This window comes from Myotis myotis, unplaced genomic scaffold (assembly GCF_014108235.1).
Source record: "Myotis myotis isolate mMyoMyo1 unplaced genomic scaffold, mMyoMyo1.p scaffold_m19_p_1, whole genome shotgun sequence".
In the NCBI taxonomy this organism is placed as follows: domain Eukaryota; kingdom Metazoa; phylum Chordata; class Mammalia; order Chiroptera; family Vespertilionidae; genus Myotis; species Myotis myotis.
This window is the reverse complement of record NW_023416313.1, coordinates 195,382,394-195,407,642: the sequence shown is the minus strand read 5'-3', so window position 1 is coordinate 195,407,642 and position 25,249 is coordinate 195,382,394. Positions and strand designations below refer to the sequence as shown.

At 41.1% G+C, this 25,249-nt stretch overlaps 1 protein-coding gene across 13 annotated transcripts in view; it reads right to left on the bottom strand.

The window, feature by feature from the left end:
* Nucleotides 1-25,249, bottom strand: part of SYNE2 (spectrin repeat containing nuclear envelope protein 2) — a 301,595-nt gene that overhangs the window by 160,434 nt on the left and 115,912 nt on the right. For 12 of the 13 annotated variants that reach the window (XR_004967589.1, XM_036309562.1, XM_036309545.1 and 9 more), the window contains 14 exons: nucleotides 23,384-23,510; nucleotides 21,493-21,650; nucleotides 20,291-20,441; nucleotides 19,019-19,629; nucleotides 14,479-14,658; nucleotides 13,056-13,206; nucleotides 6,612-6,770; nucleotides 5,562-5,723; nucleotides 4,885-4,986; nucleotides 3,535-3,735; nucleotides 3,025-3,196; nucleotides 2,671-2,783; nucleotides 650-852; nucleotides 79-198 (listed from right to left, as the gene is read on the bottom strand). Coding sequence is in view for 12 of the 13 variants with exons in the window: in XM_036309562.1 (XP_036165455.1) it covers nucleotides 79-198; nucleotides 650-852; nucleotides 2,671-2,783; nucleotides 3,025-3,196; nucleotides 3,535-3,735; nucleotides 4,885-4,986; nucleotides 5,562-5,723; nucleotides 6,612-6,770; nucleotides 13,056-13,206; nucleotides 14,479-14,658; nucleotides 19,019-19,629; nucleotides 20,291-20,441; nucleotides 21,493-21,650; nucleotides 23,384-23,510 (2,610 nt within the window). In the remaining variant the exon portion in view is untranslated. The remainder of the gene's footprint in view (nucleotides 1-78; nucleotides 199-649; nucleotides 853-2,670; nucleotides 2,784-3,024; nucleotides 3,197-3,534; nucleotides 3,736-4,884; nucleotides 4,987-5,561; nucleotides 5,724-6,611; nucleotides 6,771-13,055; nucleotides 13,207-14,478; nucleotides 14,659-19,018; nucleotides 19,630-20,290; nucleotides 20,442-21,492; nucleotides 21,651-23,383; nucleotides 23,511-25,249) is intronic. The other variant, XM_036309589.1, reaches the window with a different exon arrangement.

The following is a 25,249-nucleotide window of genomic DNA, read 5'->3' as shown; positions in this document are numbered from 1 at the left end:
TGAAAGTTTATAGGAGCCACAACACCATGCAAGAAACCATATTCCCAGGAAATATATTTTATGTAAGATCAATTATACCTCTTTCTAGCTAGAGCTTGGCAAAACAATTCCGTTTTCTCTCCTGGCTGTTCCATTTCTTTCCATTTCTCTTCTTGATTAGTCAACCACTTACTCAGGTTTCTGTGGTCATCCTGGAGTCTAAATGAACATGACATATGTTAGAAATAAAATAAGCAACAAATGCTTCTCTGAAGAGAAGGTTGACACGAATCTTGGGATCCAACCATGTTTTAGTATATATTTTTGTTATTCTTTGGAGAAAATTTAATTTGTAACATTAAAATCTGAATAATAACAGCCTGTACTACAACGGGATTCTATAAGGCAGTGAGCCACACAAATGTATCATAAAGAACAGGAAATAAACAGAAAAGATTTTCAGACTCTCCCCTAAACCTTTGCCATTTTAAGTAATTTGAAGAATTCTCTAACCTTCCATTTTCCTAGAGTCAAACTTAAATCTGAAAGCATGCATTCTGTTTGTGAAATCTGTGGGTACTGTGCATCCCAGTGCTAGCTGTGCTGCGGCGGAGTAATACACAGGCACCGTTACAAAACGTGGTGCTGAGGCGTCCCCTCTATTTCCTACCTCAGAAGCTGCTGCAAGTAGTCATCCAGCTCCTTTGCTCGCACCCGGCATACGGACTCCATTTTTTCTAATTCAGTTTCTTGATGTATAATCCAACCATTAAGCTCCTGAACACGTGCTTTGGGCAGATGCTTCCTCACACGATTCACTACAGTTTCCACCTGCTGTACTTGACTGCCTCGTCCTTCAAGAGTCAAGAAATCCTATTAAAAAAAAAAAAAAAAAAGGACAAAAAGTCAATTATGTCCTGCTGGCAAGTCTAAGGATGGTCTCTGCCACCCCCACAACACTTTCCAAGCCGGTACATGCACATCCATCTTCTTAACATCCTATGCAAAAGAAGGCCTATGGAGAGACAATGAACTTCAATGGCAAATGATCAAAAGACGACTTCCGCCCTAACCGGTTTGGCTCAGTGGATAGAGCGTCGGCCTGCGGACTGAAGGGTCCTGGGTTCGATTCCGTTGTCAAGGGCATGTACCTTAGTTGCGGGCACATCCCCAGGAGGGGGTGTGCAAGAGGCAGCTGATGGATGTCTCTCTCTCATCCATGTTTCTAACTCTCTATCCCTCTTCCCTTCCTCTTTGTAAACAATCAATAAAAAATATATTAAAAAAATAAAAAAACAAACAAACAAACAAACAAAAGATGACTTCTATTAGTCTTATGATGTGTGTGTGCATCTGACTTCCTGGTAATGGGGTCCAGCAGAACAACCAGGTGCCGCTGTGAAGGTCAGTAGGCGCTGAGACGGGAAAGGCTGCCTTTTTCTTGCTTGGTTGTACTCAGCTTCTCCTAAATACTCATCCCTCCCTAGTAACCAAGACGTAAAACTACACAGACTTTTTTCTATCTCACTTTGTCCGAATGAGAATTTTATTTCAATGTTTGTGCTAAAAAGTTTGAACGTCAGTTTGCTAAGGCTCATGCAATGGGTGAAGTTAAAGGCAAAAGAAAAGTCAGAACTTGAAACTAAAAAAATAGAAAGAAAAAAACAGAAAAAAGGCGGCTGCGCCAATGAAGAATGGTTTCAAATCAACAGGTCAGAGAACATTAAATGCCATTAATAAGCTGAGAGTACAGCTTATTCTCTTTTTGTTTGCTTTCTATATTTGTATTGATTTCAGAGAGGAAGGGAGATGGGAGGGGAGAGAGAAACATCAGTGATGAGAGAGAATCATTGATCGACCACCTCCTGAAAGCCCCCCACTGGGGATAGAGCAGGGGTGGGCAAACTTTTTGACTCGAGGGCCACAATGGGTTCTTAAACTGGACCGGAGGGCCGGAACAAAAGCATGGATGGAGTGTAATTCAAAGTAAACATCATTACATAAAAGGGTACGGTCTTTTTTTTTTTTTTTAGTTTTATTCATTTCAAACGGGCCGGATCTGGCCCGCGGGCCGTAGTTTGCCCACGGCTGGGATAGAGCCTGAAACCCGGGTGTGTGCCCTGACCAGGAATTGAACCGTGACCTCCTGGTTCATAGGTCGACGCTCAACTACTGAGCAACACTGGCCGGGCTATTCTCAAGAGTTAAGGGTGCTATCTGCCTTTTAAACGTGCAGGCACTTTGCCATTCATTTCAGGCCACCCTCCACTATACCCTTACCAGCAGTATATTAAAGTTCAACTGCAATTTTTAAAAGAAAAATATGCCTAGAAAGACTTAAAAAAAATCAAGAAATCTCTTTCAGGAAAGTAAAGGAATGTCAAAGTCCAAATGAAATAAATTTGTTACTTTTGAACAAATATGATTTTAACACAACTGAGTTCACCAGCAAACTCTTAGATAAACAGCATCTCAGAATAGGTATGAAAACAGAACTTGCTTCAACCACTTGCACCATTACCCAATAAACAGTTTCAAAATATTTGGGGAAAGCCAGGTTATTTGGAAATATTATTTCTATATAAGAAAATTAATAAGTCAAAGTAATTATTATCCTAGCTACTTAAATACAGTTCTATGCCTCTAGTATTTTAGTGCTGATGAATTTTGATTGAAATGTATATGACTTACAGAAAGCTTTTGTAGCTTTTGTTCCATACTCTTTTTTGTATCTGATGATTCAAAACACTCTTCAAGATTCATTTTAATGTTGCTGAACCAGTCATTAAAATTCTTGCATTGATCTGCAGGGGGAAAAAAATTTGGCACTTGAAAGAAATGAATGTTATTTCTGACATGCATAGATTAGTGAGTGCTTCCCCCCAAAAGATTTAACTGAATACATCCTTAATCAATCAATCAACCCTTTTCTCTAAATACAATCTGTGCAACCATTGCTAAGTGAAGCTTAGATTAGCCTTTGTGTTCACAGTACTTGTTCACACTTCAAGATTCTCAGAAACACAGAAGAGACATTGCACTCACCATTCAATAACTTAGAAAAGTGATCTTGCAAAACGCTTTTTTTGGTATTAAATAAATCACTGACACTTTCATATTGCTTTTTTAATTCAGAGAGTTCAGGAGTCAGGCAACCTATTTGATTCTCAAGTGATACCATACTTTGCTTTTGCTGCAGAATTTGCTGTTGTATCTCCTAAATATATAAACAAACAAACAACTATTAAAACTTAAAATGGCCTCAATAACAACGCATGTTAGATCTCCATTGTTTTCATAAAAATAATTTTCTATTGGGTGGATTTGCTTTCTCTTAGCCCATAAATGTATAAAAGCAATGCAATTTAATATCAAATAATTACTGTCCACAGAGCAAGTCAAAAGTGAAACTGCTAAATATACACAAATTGTTTTTCTGAGATTTTCCCCCAAGCTTGCATTTTTTTATTAACTACTTTTATTAAGTAGGTCAAGACTGTCAGAAGTAAGTGTGAAGGTAAATCTGAGCCAGAGAAGGGAAGCAGCTGGAAGTACCTCTAGTTTCGTAAAGATCTCCAAGCTGTCGGACGGAGACAGGGCTTTCAAGAGGGACTCGGTCATCCCGATCTGGGTCTTGGCTTGGTCGAGGTCCTCCCTTAGCTCAGCTGTGTTCCCACTGAGTGCAGAGCAGCTGGATTCGCCTGTTAAGAGCATTTTCACATGTTCTATCTTGTTCAAAATAGAAGACTCCATGACCTGAAATCATGAAACATATGAAGTACGGTTACAGACTTTACTGAACTAGATTTTAAGACAAACCACGCTGCTAGAAAGCGAGTTGAGATTGCTTCACTTCAATGTGAAATGAATTCTTCTCTACTTATAATTCTTCATTGTTCTATATCACTGATACGACAATTCGAACGGTGCCTTTAAAGCAGGGGTGGGGAACGTCCGGCCTGCGGGCCTTTTAAATCATTTGGGCTGGCCCTGCCAAGGCAATCGCAGGCGGGACCCGAAATTCAATCAATCTAGGAGTTTTCTTCAAAGCAACATAAATTTATATACGTGAATTATATTAAGTGAATGATGTTATAAATATCCAAATGGCCCTTGGCAGAAGAGAGGCTCCCCACCCCTGTTTTAAAGAAGAGAATAATATGAGAACTGAAATTGAACTTCTGACTTTTTATGAGACTAATTTGAATCCTTCCCCCAAAACCAGTTTTATCTAGCATACCAACGGAGGGATTATTTCTTTTGAAAACATGTAAAAACATATAGTAAAAATTATATAGCCAGCATCCGTTGAGCATTTATTATGTGCACAGCATCATGGTAAACACTTAATGCACGCACAAAAACACGGGCGTAAGAAGGTGAAGGAGGTTGGTTGCTCAAGATCAGACGGCTAATGAGTGGTGGCACCCGGACCTCACCCAGAAAGTCTGACTCATGCTCAGCCATACGAATATTCCCACTCAGCCACCATGCACTTCCATCTCCATAAAACTGTAACAATCTCTTTGCACAACAGAATTCACACTTGAGGCAATCTCCCTGTTTCTCCTTCTAGAAAGCGGATCACTGGAGCATATTTTCCTTCCTACACCCATGACAACTCCTGAGGAAACCCCTGTTACTTGACAGGGGCCACACCGTGATACCTCTCCCTCCACACAGAGGCCTGTGAAATAAGGATAAAAGAATGCAAGATACAGCGTTATTCATTCTAAAAGTGGAACAAAGATAAACGAGGATGACTATTAAAAATTTGGTTCAATTTAATACAGGAATCGAACAAAGGTGAATTAAATAATGACCCTAATTTTATTTTAAGATTCGAACTCTGGTTTATGAGCATTAGAGTACTCTCATTGGGACTTTTAAATAAAAATTCCTTACCTGCAATTCAAGAGGTATTTCGCTGCTTTGAAGCAGAAACTGTATTTTAGCCACTCTTTTAGAAAATTCTGAAGGTTTTTGTTCATGGACTTGTAACTCTGCCTAAAACACATAATTGTAATAAAAATAGTTTTATTGTATACCTTATTTTCTGGTACCCATGATTGCTACTGTTAATATACAGAACATGGAGAGCCTTTGGATTGCCCCTAATCACTTGGTTTTTGACAGAGTCCTGGGAGTTACAAATCCAAGCACCTTCATGGATGAGATAATGAAAGATAATTAAAATATCTGTGATTTTGTTAATAACAATGTCACATGCAAGTTCATCCTACTGTGTGTTGATATATTTATAATTGGAACAAATATTACATTTTAGTTAGACATTCATGAAAATAAATGATCGTCTCCCATGTGAGGTCAATTTCTCCCATGTAAGTTCATTTCATCCATGAATCCCTTGGATGTCTGTTAACCCCAGATTAATATTATTTCCTAACATCTTCCCAGATACCATAAAGGAAGCAACAGAGTTCAGGTCCCACTCAGGGGATTAGGAAAGAAATAAAAGATTTCTTTGTGATTTTTCTAGACAAATCACAAAAGAAAGCAAACTCATTATTAAAATGTCAACTGTGTAAAAAAGAGCAGACATTTTATCTCTGTTTAATTACCTTCAGCATATCTCTTTCCACTTCAGTGAGTTGATGCAATTCCATTTTCTGAAGGACTTTTTCAGTCCACTCATCAATTACATCTTTTAAGCTAAAAAGTTTGTCCCATAAAGCTAGAGCTTGACCAAGGTTTTCATAGTAGTCTTCTGTCTTCTCATTTATCTACCATAATTATTAACACATAAAAATAACACATTTAGTAGGAAAAAATATGAAAACCATTGTTTCAGTCAAACACTATTTTTTAAAAAAAATATATATATGTTTTATTGATTGTTTACAGAGAGGAAGGGAGAGGGATAGAGAGTTAGAAACATCGATGAGAGAGAAACATCGATCAGCTGCCTCCTGCACGCCCCCCACTGAGGATGTGCCCGCAACCAAGGTACATGCCCTTGACTGGAATCGAACCCGGGACCCTTGAGTCCGCAGGCCGACACTCTATCCACTGAGCCAAACCGGTTCTAGCTAAACACTATTTTTAAATAAAATTTTAGTTTACCTTTACTGGCTATTTTGCTTTATTAGTCAACAAAAATTTTGCTTTATCGTATCATGTACTTCTCTTTTCTACCAAAAAAAAAATCTTAGCTGATGTGCTGCAGCTTATTTGCAATGAAAGCAATATTCTTCCTAATTTCTAAGCCACAATAAATAAAAGTTGCTTTTAAAAACCCCAGATGAAAATATAACACAAATTCTTAATTTGTAATTCATAAAAAATATCAGTAGTTCTCAAATAAAAATGTATTAAGTAAATATATAGTTGAACATCAATATCTTTCATGGATGAGGAACATATTAACTAATTTATTTCAAATAAGTTGACCTTGCACTTTTATATATAGAAACTTATAGACCCATTTGTTAGTACTGCCTAAAACTCTGGATGTAAAGAAAATTGCTAAGTCATAAACTTTATATTATTTGAACATTTTTACCATGAGTATTTTTGAATTTTGTAATCAGATCAAACATTAAAGATACAACAGAAAAGGTCAATCTAATTGTTATAGAATAGAATTTCTAGTCAATTAAATGATCACTTACATCAAGCCATCTGTCCACAATAACATTAGCCTCTTTCTCAAAAGGAGGCTCTTCAAAGGTTCTCATTTTATTTAGATGAAACTGTAGATTTTTGCAGATCTGGTTAATCTTGTCAACAACTTCCAAATGTTCATTAAATTCTTCTTTGACAATTTCAATCTGTAAAAAAGTTGTAAAACATGTTTTGATCTACTGACATAGATGAACTGGTAAGAAACATGATTTCATTATTTGTTTTTATTGTCCCACTTTCTCAATGAAAAGTGTTTATAATCCTAACCATCTGATTTAACAATAATTCTACACCCAACTTTCTTCCTACTCTGCATGATGGAATATGATCTAAAATCATGTCTTTTTGTCCATGAGAAATAATATTCTCAAAAAAAAAAAGCATATCCATGCAATGGTATAAAAATCGGTTATAGATTCCTCCAGTAAGAATCATCTTTCTATTGTTAAAGAAAAAAAATGTCCTCATCTGAATAAAACAACAGAACTCTAGAAGATCTTTAATATATGACTTCCAGTTTAATCTTCTATGACTCTAACTCCAACATCATCTCTAACATGGAAGCTGAAACACTATTTTATGAAAAGGCCAATGATCTTTAAAATGAAATTTGAGTGTTGACTAATGTATTCTTATTGTTTCACTCAATTTACTAAGCTTACACACACATTTTTAATAACTACATAAAATTGGGAAATAGATTTCTCATAAACAAAAATCTAAAAAGTATGCACCCTAGAAGGACTTTCATTTCTGGGAATATGGCGTAGACATACTTTTCCCTCTTCTTCCCACTAAGCACAATGAAAACCCCTGCACATCACACACAAAACTGATTTAAGAAGACTGCAAAGTGGAGAACTGAAGAAGGAAGAGCGGCCGTGGGCTTTAGCTCCTAAGGAACAACCTGGTGGTGCGCTCCCTGCCTTTTCTTTTTCCCTCCAGTGTCCCAGACTGTGTGCTGAAGGAGGCAGCCTCTGGTAATATAACAGACAAGAGTCCCAAGAAAGGCCTGCCCTCTTCAGCAAAAGTACCAGGAATAGGACAACCTGGCAAGACAGAAAACTTTCAGAAAATCATCACTCCCTGAAGGTAAATAATATAGAAAAAAAATGTGGCCAAACCCCCACCATATCAGCAAAGTCAAATGCACAGCCTAGACCTCGCCAGAACTTGGCTGTGACAGAGGCCCCACCTTCACCCAACCAGGGTACTGTCAGCGAAGGCCAAGTAGAGAGCCAGGACTTTCATTCCTGCTGGGCACTTGCCCCTCTGGTGTCACTAGAGGCCACCTAGGGAGCTGTGAGGAAGAGCCAGGGAGGTGTCAGCGGAAGCCTACTGGGGAGCCAGAACTTTTACCCCCCACCAGCGATGACAAGGACACCCGAATTTCAGGGGTCAAGAAAGTATCCTGTTTGCAGATGACATGATTATCTACATAGGAGATCATCTCTAAAATACTCTTAGAAATCTATAATCTTCAACAATACAAAGATGATACTTCCAAGGAATCTATAAAATACTCCTAGAACCGATAAGTAGGTTCAAAAAAGATTGAAGAATAGAAGATAAATATATAAAAATCAACTGTATTTCTATGTCCTAACAACTCTACTTCTGTATACTAACAACAAATTTAAAATACCATTTCTAATTACTCAAAAAATTAAATACTTAGATATAAATCTAACAAAACATGCATAGGAGTTATATGTTAAAAACTACAAAATGCTTCCCAGCTGGCGTGGCTCACTGGTTGAGCGTCCACCTATGAACCAGGAGGTCATGGTTCGATTCCAGGTTAGGGCATATGCTTGGGTTGCAGGCTCGATTCCCAGTGTGGGGCATGGAGGAAGCAGCTGATGAATGATTCTCTCTCATCATTGATGTTCCTATCTCTCTCTCCCTTCCACTCTGAAATCAATAAAAAAAATATATTTTAAAAAACAAAACAAAAAAACTACAAAATGCTCATGAAAGAATTATGAAAGTCTAAATAAATGCAGAGAAATACCAAGTTCATGAATACCTAGTAAAAGGAACACAGGCTCTCCCTGTATTATTTCTTATACCTTGCATGTGACTATAATTATTTCAAAATAAAAAGTTTAATTAAAAACTAAACATTTTTGATGAAAAAAATTACTGAGTGGTTCTATTTCCTGACTTCACACTGACTAATACATTGGCAAGGCTGAAAGGCAAACCAAGTGTTTTTCCTTCCAGCTTAGGCCTCTTTGTATTGGGACATAATAAATGTTTGTTCAATTAAATGGAAAAAATATATAGAGCCCTAGCCGATGTGGCTCAGTTGGTTCAGCATCGTCCCATGAATCCAAAGGTTGCCAGTTCGATTTCTGGTCAGGGCACATGCTCAGGTTGTGGGTTTGATGCCTGGTAGCGGTACGTACCAGAGGCAACCGATCAATGTCTCTCTCCCTCATGTTCATGTTTTCTCTCTCCTTCCCTCTCTCCCTTCCTCTCTCTTTCAAAACATCAATAAAAACACATGTGAAGTATATTACATGTGTTTAAATTAGGATGGATGTCTACCCATCCTCATTCTTATTACATTCAGAGAACTCTGTTGTTAAATTGACACAGCAGGAGAGGGTATTTTTGCATTGACAGGAACTGCAGGTTTTGTTCTGTAATGAATGGAAGGGGAGAGGAAAGAAAGCTAGGTCCCCTCTGACATTTCCCAAACTTTAACAGTCCCCTGACAGTTCAGCTTTCTAGTCTTACTTTCACACTCTTTCATTAAGGAGAGTAGAAATTTGGCACCATGTCCTAGATAAACATCCAGGTTTCTATAGCTTTGGAGGACAAACGTTCTCAGTGGTATCATATTTCAGCCACTGAGCATCATGACAATGCATGCCACAGAAATGGATTGTTTCTGAAGACAGTACCTAGGTCATCACAAAATTGACCGAAAGTTGTGTTAACGATCAGTAGCACTAAAATTTGCTTTTATCCGGTCATTTAAAAAAGTGTCTGGGAACAAAATTAAACATCAGTGTACTAGAACTTCTATGTCTTCCATACAAAATTATGTTATTTCGGCAAATATATAAAGTGCCCATATGCTAGACACCATGCTAGATATAAGATTCTCAACATAATAATTTTTTTAATGCCTGGACTTGTATATTTAAAAATTATAGTTATTTTATTAATTTTAAAACAACCTTTTGTGAGCTAACCATTAAGTTGAGAAAGGGGTATAGATGAAGCAAAGTTAACCAATTTTTACTTCGGTCATACACATACTTCAAATATGCTTTCAGGAAAGACACTATTGTGATGACTGAAACATGACTGCAGTCAGATAGGCCTGGGCATAAGTAATAATTCTATCGTTCATTAATTAGCCATATAGTTTTTATGTTATTTAATAAGAAACTCTAAGAAGCTCTTATCCTAATCCCCAATGTCATGTATTAGGAGATGAGGCCTTTGGGAAGTAAGTAGGTCATGAGGGTGGTGCTCTCATGAATAGGATTAGTGCCCTCATAAAAGAGACTCCAGAGAGTTATCTTGACCTCGCCACCGTGTGAGGACCAGGGAAAAGATCGCCACAAGTGTGTGACCTCGGGCCAGGGGCACTGAAGGTGTAGGATCCCAGCCTAGGAGAGCTACAGAGGCTCCTGTGGAGAGCCACTGGGCGATGGAGGGTCATCCGGTTAAGCCATGGGGGTGATGAGGCCATCCAGTGGGCTTGGAGGCAGAGCATCAGGCCACAGAGGATTATTCTCAAGCCTTACCGTTTCATGTTGTTTGTCTTGTTAGGTTTTGGTCTTACTTCTTTCTCCTTTCCTATTTCTCCCTTTTGGAACGGATATACCTACCTGTCCCACCACTGTATTTTGAAAGTATATAATTTGTTGGGTTCCATGGGTCAGCTGCTGGAGAGAAATTTCCCTCAGGATGAAACGTACCTTCAGTCTCACCCACATCTGATTTAGAGGATATGCAGATGAGACTTTGGACTTAGATTTTAGAGTTGATGCTGGAGCAAGTGAAGACTTTGGGGGCTGATGGGATGAAATACATCTACTTTGCATGTAAGAACACAGATTTTTTTTTGGGGGGGGGTCAACAGCAGAATGTTATAAACTGTGAGAACTGTCTCCAAAACTGTAAGAAATAAATTTCTGCTGTTTATAAGCCATCCAGACTAAGGTATTTTCGTTACAGCTGCCCAAACAGACTGAGACAATAGCCACAGAGGCACTAATGATGGCAGGAGGGTCAATACCTGGACTTAGATGTCCATTAATGAGAGTCATTCAGGAGAGGGGCTACCTGCCTGAAGGTGATGGAAGGAATTTTTCCTGGTCAAAATTACAGTTTTGATTATACAGTTATGGGTTCGGGAAGAGTGTTCACACAGCTGAGAAGCGAGACCATTTAGAAATGCAGGTAGGCCAAAGGCCAAGTTACCCCTAAGGTGTGCCTCTGTGGCCTATAGATTATTTGAGCTAAAGTCAACTTTAGCAGAGAGACTCAAGAAAAACTTCTGTCCCTCCCATAACTACCTACATGAACTTGAATTAGGCATCTGCCCATAAAAAGATATGATCAGAGGTAACCTCTTTTGACCTATCTATAGGGCAGGGTAAACTTCTATTTACTGAACGTCTGCTCTGCTTATCACCCTGCAATAACCCTGTGAGGCCCCCAAGGCACCTTGCCCCACCCCTAGCTGAGAATGTCCTATGTACCCATTTCCCTTTTTGTCTCTGAACCTCCAGTGCACATGGGGTTTCTGACTCTCTCATGAAGCCTGGGTTCCCAAAGAAATGTATTAAATTTGTTCTTTTCTCTTGCTAATGTGTCTCATGTCTGTCTGATTATTAGACCAGCTGGAAAAAAAGAAAACTTGAGTGTTTTTTTCTTCCCCCACAACCACACACACAGTGGGCATCATGACTGACGTTATTAAAAGATTAAATCCCAGGAATGCTGCTAGGTACTCTACCAATGCTACCTCACCAAATAGGATAGACAGAGCTTTTTTGCTGGTAACAGGATCCAACTTAACAGGACAAAGGTAGGACTCGAGGACAAAGGAGGATTAGCACAAACCAAGAACAGCTGCAAGCAAGAGGGACTAGATATGTCTGGTCAGCATACAAGACAGGGACTTAGGGGACAAGACTGATTAAGGCTGAGACCTTGATTCTGAAATAGGAGTGCCTAATGGGAAACTGTTGTCAGGGGCACATAGGAGAGTAGTTACGTGAACTGGGACACACAGGTGAGGGGATCTCGTACAGCTGATCGTGCTGGATTCTCTGAGAACCGAGGGAACCACAGCGCCTTAGATCCACTGGGATGAGGGCAGGACCCTCCTAGACTCCGAGACCACCACACCCAGAAGCTGCTCTGCTGGACAGGTTGCAATGGAGCCGCGCCAACTGATTATCTGCTCATGGTCCTGGTGGCCTCCCTCATGGAACACCCGTCACACAGTCACGGCTGTACAACTGGTATCTATCTAAGCCAGCCCCTTTCTGACTGGTCCGTCTCAAGAAACTGAGAAAGCGGGTCCCTGACAGGGGCTACTCCTCGGCTGTGGCACCGGCCGTGTGTCTGCACCCTGAGTGCCACAGCAGCTTCAGGGACAGGAGTTCCAGATAAAGAATAAATCGTCCTTGTAAGCTTCTCCTGATGTTGTTCTCAGCAACGGGGAAGTTTAATAAAATTGCTTTCTAACAAGCAGCTAGGTCAAGCAGACAGAGCTTCGCACGGGATTTTGACTCTCTGACCGCACTTTAGCTTCGTGCTCACAAACCAGCAGGAAAATAAGCGGGTGAATAAGCACAGAGGATAGTGTGATCTTCTCTGTCTCCCTTTCTGCCACTCTGATGGATAACCACACAAAATCATAGAAAATAATGACACCTAGTGTCCAAAAATGTCATTCTTCTTAGAGCATGAAGCTGTGCTTGGCGAGGCTATGAACACGACAGACAGAACCACCTGCAGAAGAGCTCACGTGCCTTTTGCAAAAAGCAAATAAGTAAAAAGGTAATTTTTCCCTTTGTCCACTAGCCACAGAGGGGATTGTCGCACGGTCTTCACTCTCTCAAGACTGCAATGAAGTGTCAGGTTCCTTGAGGCAGAAGGTCAGTGCACACACAGACGGTTACCACCTCCCGGAGGGAGCAGCAGGGGCCACCCCAGACTCCAACACAGCCACCCGCCAGCGCCGAACCCAGACAGAGGCGACCCAGCATCAACCTGGGGGTTGATTTTTTTTTTTTAGCTCTGCTGACATACTCAATAAATTCTTAGATATTTGGTAAAAAAGAGTCACTAGTAACTTCTTTTAAAAGTTTCGGAAAAGCCTCCGTTTATAATATCCTCTTTATCGCCAGGCTAGTGAGCAAGGCCATGGTACTTCGTCAGGAATCTGGACTCACCTCTGCTATCCTTTTCTTCAGGTTATCCTTCCCCATGTACGAAGCCTGAAGGGAGATGACATTCTCTTCTTTTTGAATCAAAGTTGTCAAGACGCTTTTAAAATTCTGGTATTGTTTTAAGAGCTCCAAAACGCGTTCACACTGGTCAAGGCTATCAGAAGGGAAACATGTAAAACAGCTAAACATCTGAAAAGAACAAAGCCACTCTTTCTCTCTTTCACTATCCTTACAATGACCAATAAGTTACAGAAGGATTTTTCTTCTTGACATGGTTTATAATAGTTTTACCAATGTAACCTAAGCATGACGGCACATACGTGCCATCCCAAGTGGGTGGTAAAAACAGCCACTGGACTCGTTTTTTCACCCGATCAATATTAAAAAGTCACTAGACGTATGCTTTAGAAAGAAACCTACGACTCATGACCTTGAGGAATCGGCATCTCAATTTCATCCTTAACCAAAAATCATCTTGAAAAACTGTGCCTCCCTAGAATTATTCTTGGAGATTATTTCAATATTGGTTCAGCAAGTCACAAGTTATTTATAAACGTCTACTTAACTCATTCTAGATTTAGCCCATTTTAAAAAGTATAGTACAGATAATGTGGCAGTTAGGACACCTGGTTTCTAGTTATGGCTGGGAACTAATTAGATATATGACCTCAGGTAAGTTACTTTAGGTCCCAGAACCTTACTTCCTTCCTCTGTAAAACTGAAGGACAGACTAGATCAAATACCACAAAGAGGCTTTATCTTGACTATATACACACAGGTCCCGGAAGGAAAGTATAGAAAGTGTACTCGAAAGTTCGGTGGTGAAAGGAGAGCAGAGTTAAGGGAATCACCAGAGAGCCAAGCCACCCAGGGACTGACAGAAGCAATAGCTCTTTTTTTTTTCATTCTCATCCAAGGATATTTTTTCCATTGAGGTGAGGGCGGGCAGAGGAGGGGGAGAAGGAGAGAGAGAAAGAGACTGAGATTGGAAGACGCCAAGCTGCTGGATTTAAAGATGGAAATAAGAGACACACGCCCAGGATTATAAGAGGAAGCCTCCAAAAGATAAAAAAGGCAAGGAAAGGGATTCACTCCTGAAGTTTCCAAAAGAAACAGAGCTTGATTTGGGGATTTCTGACCTCCAGACTGTAATAAAAGCTCGTGACATTTTTCAGCCACTAAATTTGACGTGACTGGTTACAGCAGCAATGGAAAACAAATCCAGGGGAGGGGAGGAGCATTAATACACGGTGTGTGTGTCAGCCTTCCTAGATAACCTCTTCAATTCATCAAGCCAGTCTGTGACCCCAGGGCTGCTCAGACACTGGCCCAGCGCGCTTCCAGGGCGAAACTCCTGATTGCCCTCCGTTAGGTGTTGATTGTGCCACAGGGCACCTGGCAGAGGCGGGCGGGATTCTGTCCTTACCATTCGGTGACAGAGGCTTTGGTGCTCTCCCACAGGAGCGCTGTGTTCCGGCACTGCTGATTCAGAGCTTTCTCTCTGCCGTCTCTGAATTGTGGAAGAGAACCCACCATTTCTTGCAAGTGTTTCTTCTCTTTTTCATAGTCATCTAGGTCCTTTTCCAGTCTGATTAATGACTTTTTTCTTGATTATGAAAGAGAAAAGATTGATAGCCAATCATTAGCCAATTTGACAGGATACAAATGAGGGTAATTTGGGGAGCACACCACCTTTAATTTGTCCTCAGGAGGGTTAGGAAGACAAAAATTACACATTAAAAATCACTATTACAGAGTTCAGGAGGCTCTCTGCATTCCCATTATACTAATATGGGGTTTATTAAAATAAATATACAAAAACAATCACATTTTTCTGTGATGAACACACTGATAAAGGGTGTGTATATGCACGTGAGGAAAAAGAGAAAGAGCATGTGTGCGTAAACAAGCGGGAAAGAAATCATGGTGTGGAGAGAAGAAAAGAGATAAACAGTAGAGCACTACCAGGCTGCTAAGGAGGGGGGCGGGGGGTCCGGGGAGGAAGGGAAAACTTGTATGTCTACCCTGTGCACAACAAGCTCTCCCATATCAAGAACAAGCGTCATTTGAGCTAAGGGTGTTAAGGTACAAACTCATCCTGGAGGAATGAACGCCCTTCACCAGGGTCTAAATTGCTTTTATCAGATATTCACTGTCTACTTTCTCTTTTCCGGCTTCTCTTGAATCCACTCCCATTCCCTACAGCTCCTCCAAAAACTGCAGGAGACCTCCAGGAACCACCGCATTGCTGAACGCATGCTCCCCTCAAATCCTCACCGTCCGTCCGTCCCTAGTCAGCAGCCTCTGACACAGTTGCTCACATCCTCTTCGCTGAAAGACCCCACTTGGCTCCCAGGACTCTCTTGATTTTCCTTCCACTCCACTGACCACTCCTCAGCATCTCTGCCTTGTTCCTCCTCATCTCCCACGGCCCCCTCCTCCCAATGTGCAACACTGACCTCTCCTCTTGTCTATTTAAATCAGGGGTGGGGAACGTCCAGCTCGCAGGCCCTATCAGGCCCTCGAAATCATTTGGTCTGGCCCTGCCAAGGCATTAGGGGTGAGTTAAATGTTTGACCAAATATAACTTAATTTTTAAGTCGATAAATTTGTATGGCCCGCAAATTATGTTATAAATATCCAAATGGCCCTTGGCAGGAAAAAGGTTCCCCACCCATGACAACTCAATCTGCTACTCGTGGCTTTAAACAGCATTCCAAAACGCTCGTAACTCTCAAGTGCATACCTGTAACCCTGACCTTTCTCCCAACTCTGATGTCATCTGTTTTCTAAGAGTCTTACTGATATCCATACTTGGAAGTCAAACAAGTATTGTGAACCTATCACGTCTAAAACTGAGCACACCTGATCTTTCATTCACTACCTGACAGTTTCAGTCTTGGTCACTTCCATTAATGGTACCCCCAATCTTCCTTTTACACCCCATGCTCAATGTGTCAACAAATCTTGTAGACCCTACCTTCAAGAAATATCCAGAAATCTTAAAACTTTTCATCATTTCATCACTGGTCCACACCACCATCATCCCTCACCTGGATTACTGAAACAGAACAAACTAGACTTCCTGTGTCTTCCCTTAACTTCTAGTCTATACTAACACATCAACTAGAGAGAATCAGTTACAACAAAACCAAGTCATTTCCCTCTGCTCAGCACCCTCCAATGACTTCTCAATGCCACTCAAAAAAGGAAGCCAAGCCCGGCTGGTATGGCTCAGTGGTTGAGCATTGACCTATGAACCAGGAGGTCACAGTTGTTCCTGGTCAGGGTACATGCCTGGGTTGTGGGCTTGATCCCCAGTAGGGGGGCACACAGGAGGCAGCCAATCAATTAATTTCATCATTGATGTTTCTCTCTCTCTCTCTCTCTCTCTCTCTCTGTCTCCTTTCCTCTCTCTGAAATCAACACACACACACACACACACACACACACACACATATATATATATATATATATATATATAGAGAGAGAGAGAGAGAGAGAGAGAGAGAGAGAGAGAGAGAGACTTTTTAAAAGAAAAAGCCAAAGTAATCAAATGGCCCACAGTCCCTTCATGAGCTAAACCTCATCCCATCAAGTATCTCCCTGACACCCTTCAAATCTCTTCACCTCACTGCTGACCTCACCTCCCAGCCTCTCCGCAAACATGGCAGGCCTTCTCTCACACCTGGACTTTGTACCCACTGCTCCCTCAGTCTGGAAGGTTCTTCCTCCAGGTAGTCATTTAGCTAGCTCTCATCCCATCTTACTTACTCAAAGGTCACTTTTTAGTAAAACATCGTTAATGACCCTATTTGAATCAATCGCAACCCTCTTGTCCTTCTTTGCTTAATCTTTCTCCAGAGCTTATCTCAGCATCAAATACACTGATATCTTACCCCTCCTTCAAGATAATAAGCTCTATGAGCACCCTGGCCAGTGTGGCTCAGTGGATCTCAGTCCGGTTCCCAGTCAGGGCATACCCATTTGCCGGGAGCCGGTCCATCCTTGCTGTTTCAAGGGACCTGGCACATATGGCATACTGTTCTTAATATGTTTGCTCACCTTCTTGGCACTATGTGTTTTAACCAAGGTCTCCTCTCTGAGAAAGGTTGTTTCCCCAGGTAGGGATTTTCCCCTGAAGTTAGGGAGGGAGTAAAACCCCTCAACTAAGTGCCAGGCGGGTAATTAATCACTTTAACTATGAACAATCATGCTTAAGCTACATAATCTTTACTCCCTGGAATGGAGATAAGAAACGCCCTAACCTTTGGAATAGAGATTGATAGGATTGAATCAACTGGTATAAATACAGATGTAACAAGACAGAACTTAGAACACAGAACTCAGAAGACAGAACCTACACACAGAACTTAGAAGACAGAACCTACACTGAGCCTAGAGACAGAAGAACTTCGCTGGAGAGAACATGGCAAAAGATCCTGGGCTGAACCTGACTACAGAAATTGGCAAGAGAACCTGACTAGAACCTGGTGACTGAACCTGGCTGGAGAACCTGGGCAGAACCTGGCTGGAGAACCTAGCGAGGGAACATGGCTACAGAACCTGGCTGGAGAACCTAGCGAGGGAACATGGCTACAGAACCTGGCTGGAGAACCTGGAGAACCTAGCAAGAGAACATGGACACAGACCCTGGCAGGAGATCCTAAGCAGAACCTCTCTGGAGATCCAGACCAGAACTTGGCTGGAGATCCTGGCTGGAGATCCTGGCTAGGCTGCTGATCAACTGAACGCTGTCTCCATGTCCTTCCTTCTTCGCTGACTCCGTCTACGCCTTTGGGAACCCCTGGACCTGCTGGGGTTGGACCCCGGCACCCAGGTTGAGGGTTTGATCCCCAGTCGGGGTATATGCAGGAGGCAACCAATCGATGTTTCTCTCTCTCTCTCCCTCTCTTTCTCCCTCACCGACTTGCTTCCTCTTTCTCTAAAATCAATAAAGGCATGTCTTAGGGTGAGGATTAAAAAATAAAATAAATAAATGAGCTCTACAGGGGCTATATAAAATGAAAGCAATTATTACTTATAAATGTGTAACTTTCATTTAAAAATTAATGTTTATGTACATATTCTTTCTGAATCTATAATAAAAATATATTAACAATGAGTCAATAATTAAATAAGTATTTTGTTTGACACCTCATTAGGACCTGGGGCACTACAGGAATGGAAGATTCATTGAGACTGAGGTCACAGGGACATTCAGAGGAAAGAGCCTGGTCAGCTAAAGACCTCAAGAGAGCACTGAGCCTGAAGGACTAGAGATGGAACGAGGAGACAGAACGTGGGAGAGATTTACTAAGGGGAGGGGAGCTTCACAAAAGTGCCTTTTCCTGTTGGTATCGGCACAGAGAGGCCACGTCTGAATGGCAGGATTAAAACAGCTCTCATATTGAAGGCTGCCAACCTCAGTTTACCCCAGTTCTGCTCAGTCCCCAGAACCGACACTACCCGTAGCTTACCTCAATCCCATGCCCTCCCACTCAGTCCCCACCCTAATCCTGATGGGAGGAAGCATGAGCCCAAATAATCAAGGGAGAAGTAGGGACAAGGTGTAGCATGTGCCTCGGCAGCTGATGCTCCCACTTCTTTATGACCAAATGTGTAGAGTTCCAGTCTTCCCCCATCAAGAGAACATAGTAAATACACTGCCTAAAGCGACTCTGCAGCAACTGGTGTACTTTATCCACATCTTAGTTCACTACTCCTTTGTCCGTGAGAATGAAAACTTTACAAAAAAAGAATTACATAGCATTTAGTAAAGACACAATATCAACAAGAAGAAAGTTTGAAAAATCTACGGAAAAGAATGCTGAACGCTCATAGAGTGGGATAGGACAGAAATAGACAGGAAGAAATAGACAGGAAATATCTAGTGAAGTATAATACATATTTGAAAACACAGAAAAGTGTCACCTTGGGGGGAAATTGATGGAAACAACACTTACCGTTGTTTCACAGCTGGAACAGTCGGATCCTTAAGACCAATTTTACTGATTTGACTTTGCACCTCTAGAATATTTTTCAGGAGTTCATTATTTTTTAAAATACAAGCGTCTAGTAACTTGTCTTCTTCCGTGAGTTCTTCCTGTCCGCCAGAGCCACAGGTCTCAAATAAGGGTTTGGCCAGAGCATTGAGAAGTTTTTCACAGGACATGTCTTCACCCCATCCGGCATCTTTAAAGCTTATATCAAGCATCTTCAAACGTTTATCCAAATGCCTGGCCTTCTCTTTCATCAGATAAATTTCTCCCTCTTTATTTTTCACTGTCAACGTATCTTCTGATGCCACCTGTGTACCTGAGGCTGAAGGGTCTGTGACAAGCCCACCAGGGAGGGCAGCTGTTTTCAGGGAAGCCAAAAAGTCTTCCAGAGCCCTGAGGGCATCTCTACTCCTCTGGACCCTGTGGTTCATTTCCTCAAGCTGTGATCTGTGTTTCAGGATAATGGTCTGCGTTGCACGTAAATCAAGTGGGTGTAATTCCTTTAATGCAAAGTTGCCCAACGGCTCCAAATTGTTACAAATGTCTATCTGTTTTGTTATGGAATCTTGGATATCCTAAAATTAAGGTAAGAAGAGCTGAAAAGGCTGAGGTAGAAAAAAGAATGGCTGCAGGGCAGAAACTAACCTCTAATTATGTCACTAGGTTTAATCTAGAAAACTGCTTCTCAGTTTAACCAGGGCTGACAGTTTCAACATTTTAATTACAGATGACCAGATGGCCCAGCGGCTTTATCATCTGGTACTCTTCCAGATGTTTCCATCCACAAAAGAAAACAAGTACATAAACCTATTGCTTCAGTGAAAATAATCACAGATTGAACTGTTGAGACATCTGTTTATAATCTGAAATAAAAACCTCACTATTTTGTATTGATGATGAGATTTGGAATAAGTAAACTGTGGAATATGCTGATATATGCATATGAGTCTAGCATGATACTTGAGATTTCAGTCATTGGAGAAGGCATTCATAAGGAATCCTTCATTTTGAATTCAAAGAAAATACCTTGTTACTCCATAGTAACTACTTCCAAATTTGAAAGGAATTAAAGAGTTGAGAAATAAATAACAAGTATAACTTATCAAAGATTTTTCTGTCATTGCTTATATTCTAAATACATATTGTTGATGCATAATCAAAAATGCATAAACATGTACAAGTAAATCTCCAAGGAACTGATTATTCTGTGACTATACTGTGAGAACTGGTATGTACCTTCAGGTTTTGATAAATGCCATCAGCATTGGTGAAGTGAAATTCTTCAATGGCCACGTCATGCAGACGGAGCAGGTCTGAGCCACAGAGAAGGAGCGATGCCTTCTCCACAGGTATCACAAGCTGCAGCGCAGTCTCCAGAGACTCCATTCTAGGTGCAAAAGAAACCAGATGTGAGGGGGAACCAGAGATGAAAGATACCCTATAAAACACATAATGCCATGACTTAACCAAGGACAGAAAATAACTGTCCAATAAAAATACATACCATGATATGTACAGATCATCACATTAAAACACAAACCCAGCGATCCAAAAATGTCAAAGAATCAGTTGTTTCCTATACAAATATTCTTATTAGCTTAATTGATACCACGTTAAATGAAAAACCGTACAATACAAATTACTGAATGTAATTTAACACTGCCTTGATGACAAAAAACCTCATTATGAATACTAATTATTTTATTCATGGAAATATACGAGAGCTCCAAGAACAGGCTCTACTAATAATAAATTGGAATGCGTGACCTTGGGTGGTTAACATAGATTCTTCACCTCAGTTTCCTCCAAGATAAAACAGGGGTATGTACTGGGGAGACACATCCCATGTGGAGGGCTAATTACAGCAGTCTCATTTTAGAAATAAGGAAATCAAGGCCCAGAGAAGTTATGCAACATGGGCAGATTCATGCCCAAGCGGGGAGAGTGGGAGGAGCGTGATCTTTAGGACTCAACAGACTTTAAATTCCACTTAAGTCTCTGGCCAGTCGTGTGGCTTGGTTAGGTTATTTAACCTCCCTATCAGTTTGCTCATCAGGAAAATGGCAATCATAATGGCAGCCTCTCGTAGGGTGTTGTGCAGCTAGGAAAATAACATACTAGTACAGTACTAGCCTAGCTTAAAATGGCATTTAAGAATTTAGTCAGCCGAGGCCGGTTTGGCTCAGTGGATAGAGCGTCGGCCTGTGGACTGAAGGGTCCTGGGTTCGATTCCGGTCAGGGGCATGTGCCTGGGTTGCGGGCACGTCCCCAGTGGGAGATGTGCAGGAGGCGGCTGATCGATGTTTCTCTCTCATCGATGTTTCTGGCTCTCTGTCTCTCTCCCTTCCTCTCTGTGGAAAATCAATGGAATATAAAAAAAAAAAAAAAAAAAAAAAAGAATTTAGTCAGTTCATTAGTAATAGACCTCAGAATTATACCTGGTATTAAGAGTCATCTGGAACTCTCTTTCTTTCTCCTGTAATTCGCCCCTTGCTTTAATTATAACAGGCTTCTTTATGTCACTCTCTAGCTCTTCTAACTGCAATGACGTGATTTCAAACTCTTTCCAGCAAGCATCAGTTTCATTCTTTAAGGCCTGGATGAAACACATAAATTGATTTATCAGCTTATGGGTTAACAGGCACAATTATTCTGTTCTTATAAAATGAGACAGCCACAAACTGCGGGCACAAAGTTTCCCATAAAAATACATTAAAACAATATTTTCTGCCCTGGCCAGTTTTCTCAGTGGTTAGAGCATCGACTCACGGACGGAAGGGTTAAGGGTTTGATTCCTGGTCAAGGGCATGTATCTTGGTCCCAGGTTCAATCCCCAGCCCGTCAGAATGAGTGCCAGAGGCAACCAATAGATGTGTCTCTGTCATGTGGATTTCTCTCTCTCCCTCCTCCCTCCCTTCCACTCTTTCTAAAAATCAATGGAAAAAATATCCTCGGGTGAAGGTTAAAAAAATATTTTTTCCCAGCCATCTACAACTTAAGGATCTGTCAGAGAACAATGATATTAACTATGCTATCAGAGGGCCCTTTTAATGAAGTCAAGGGAGTCAATGATATCGCTTTCGTCCAAATCCAAACCCCTTCCCCTAAGCTGGGTACACAGAATACAATTCAGAAAGACACACACAGTCATAAGAACAAACTCTCTACTTCCTCTAGAGAATAAATGTGTTTCTCCATAAACTAAAAGAAAATTTGAGTGAACCAAAACTATTTATAGCGAACAAGAAGTGAATAAAAAAATTATTTTTATTTATAACTAAACACCTAAAACTTCTATACCCTTTCAGTGCCTTACATTGATTCTTTAAAAAAAAAATAAAAATAAGGCGTTATTACAAAATTTTCCTGCTTACTCTCCAGTATAATTTGCTTCTCACTTTCCCCAAGTATTAGTATAGCTTTTCTACCAACTCATTATTCAGTCCCTGGAGTAAGTCTCAAGACAATTTCTTAATTGCGTTGACAACGTGCTAAATCCATCATTTGAACAACTGAGATTTTACCATATGGATTTTGCTTATTCAGATGGAAAATAGAGAGGAGCCAGTCGGAAGGAAGAAACGAGAAAACATGGGAGGGTGTTAAAGGGAACCACACATGGCCCTTTCGCCACCTGATGGGTTTTCTGTGAGGGTTCACTCTAAGGCACTTCCAAGCTGACAAGGGTTGCACTGCCATGCACAGATCATCTTCAAAATAAGGAAGGTATTTCCTGGTAGGGCTTACGATTGATGTTCCTACCACTAGCTGTTTCTGTAGCTCTTGGATCAAAGGCACTACTTCCTCTGATGCTCTCCAGGAAGACCACCCAGCACTTAAAGTGAAAACTCCCTCCACTGCCTGCCCCTTCCTTACTGTCCAACATCAGGCAGACATTGTGACAGCTTGGTTAAGACGATGAACAACTTAAAAGTATTTAGAGTCACTGGTTTTTCGTGAATTGTTGATTTCAGAGCAACCTAGAAGGAAGCAGTGTTGGTTAAAATTGCCTCCGACCACATCGTTTTGACCAATTCATCTGAAGCCCTCATTCCCATCCCAAGCGCAATAAAAAATTTTGCAAGCCACCATATCGACAGTATCAAATTAGAGCATGCGCAATAAATTAGGACCCTGAGCCAAAGTCTCTCCTGGGTTTGATACTTAGATGCAAATCACTGTCTGGAATCGGGTGGCATTAGACATGCAATCCAACCAAGTTCTTGAAAACATCTGGCATATGGGACCTCAACCAAAATGGTGACATCTATATTCATGGTGGTGTTATTCTCTAATAAAAGGTAAACTCATAATAGTTTCAATAATTACCTGTAGATCTTCCAGTTTATCCTGCAGACAGGCACTACTCCTTTCCCCATCGCTAGGGAAGTCAGAAGTAATCCTAACTTCGTTGTTTTGCAGGTGTAGTTCAAGAGTTTCTGTGTGTGTATCATACCTGGGAAAAATTAAACGTGACATTACTTAATTTAAAAAATAAGACAAAAAAAGTGTTTTAATTACTGTCAATTATGCATGAGAAAAATCCCAGGAATTTCTGTTGAAGTTACTGGACCACATGCAAAAATTCTGACCCAAGCATAATAAGAACTTATTAAAGTACTAGAGGCCCGGTACACAAAAATCCGTGCACTCGGTGGGTGGGTGGGGGGTGGGGGGGGCAACCTCAGCCCGGCCTGAACCCATTCACAGTCCAGAACCCCTTGGGGGATGTCCACCTGTCGACTTAGGCCCATTCCCCGGGGGATCAGGCCTAAGCTTGCAGTCAGACATCTTTCTGGCAGCCAGGGAGCCCTCGGGGGATGTCTGACTAAAGGCTTAGGCCCCCAAGGGATCGGGTCTAAACCATTAGTTGGACATTCTTAGTGCTGCCACGGAGGTGGGAGAGGCTCCTACCACCACCACTGCGCTGGCCAGCCATGAGCCGAGTGGCACTCCCCATATGGAAGTGCACTGACCACCAGGGGGCAGTGCCTGCATTGAGCATCTGTCCCCTGGTGGCCAGTGAGCATCATAGCAACCGGTCATTCTGCCGTTCAGTCAATGTGCATATTAGCCTTTTATTATTATTATATAGGATGTCCCTATTTCCCCCCTTTGCCCCCTCTACCCAGCTCTTGCCCCCCACTTCTCTCTGGCCATCACCATACTGTTGTCTGTGTCCATGGGTTGTGCATATATTTTCTTTGGCTAATCCCTTCTTTAAATTCACTTCTTTAAATTTTTATTTTCAGATAAGTGCTTATAACTGCACTATTACATATTTTCTATTATATCATTTAGAATTAAGATATTTTTTAATTGAACCCTTGTAAATTTTAGCACAATTTAATAAATTATGCTAGAAGCAATTAGGAGATTTTTCATGTAATGCAGATACATTTCAATTAATATTTTATTAATTTTAATTTTTTAATATTTTAATTTGAAATAATCTCATACATGTAAAAAAAACTATAAAATACTACAGCATATTATATGTACCCTTCACCCAATTTCTTAGGTATTAATAATTTAAACATAACCATTATACAACTAACAAAATTTGGAATATATTTTTCTTATAATCTCTTTAATGTTACTTAATCCATACACTTTGTTTTTGTTAATCTTCACCCAAGGATATTTTTCCATTGAATTTTAGAGAGAGTGAAGGGAAAGGGAGAGATACATTGATTGGTTGCCTCCTGCACATGCTTTGATAGGGACTGGGGATCAAGCCAGCAACTGAGGTACATGCCCTTGACTGGAATCGAACCTGGGACCCTTCAGTCCACGGGCTAATGCTCTATCCACTGAGCAAAACAGGCTGCAGCTTAATTCATTTACTTTTAATCTACATGTGTCTTTATATTTAAAGTGGGTTTTGTTTTTGATTCACCCTCATAATCTGTCTTGGCTTCTGGGGCTTCTGAGTCCCTCCTGCCTTGCTGCCGGGGACACGATCGGGTCCCGGGCAGTAAGGCGGGGCTGGCTCCTGGGGTGGGGCTGCCTTGCCTGCCCTGGATGGCGGCGCGCTGGCGGCTCGCGCTGTCCCACCCTGCCTTCGGTATGCAAATTAGCTGCCATCTTTGTTGGCGGTTAATTTGCGTATCGTGCTGATTAGCCAATGGGAGGCATAGCGAAGGTACGGTCAATTACCATGTTTGTCTATTATTAGATAGGATAATATGTTTG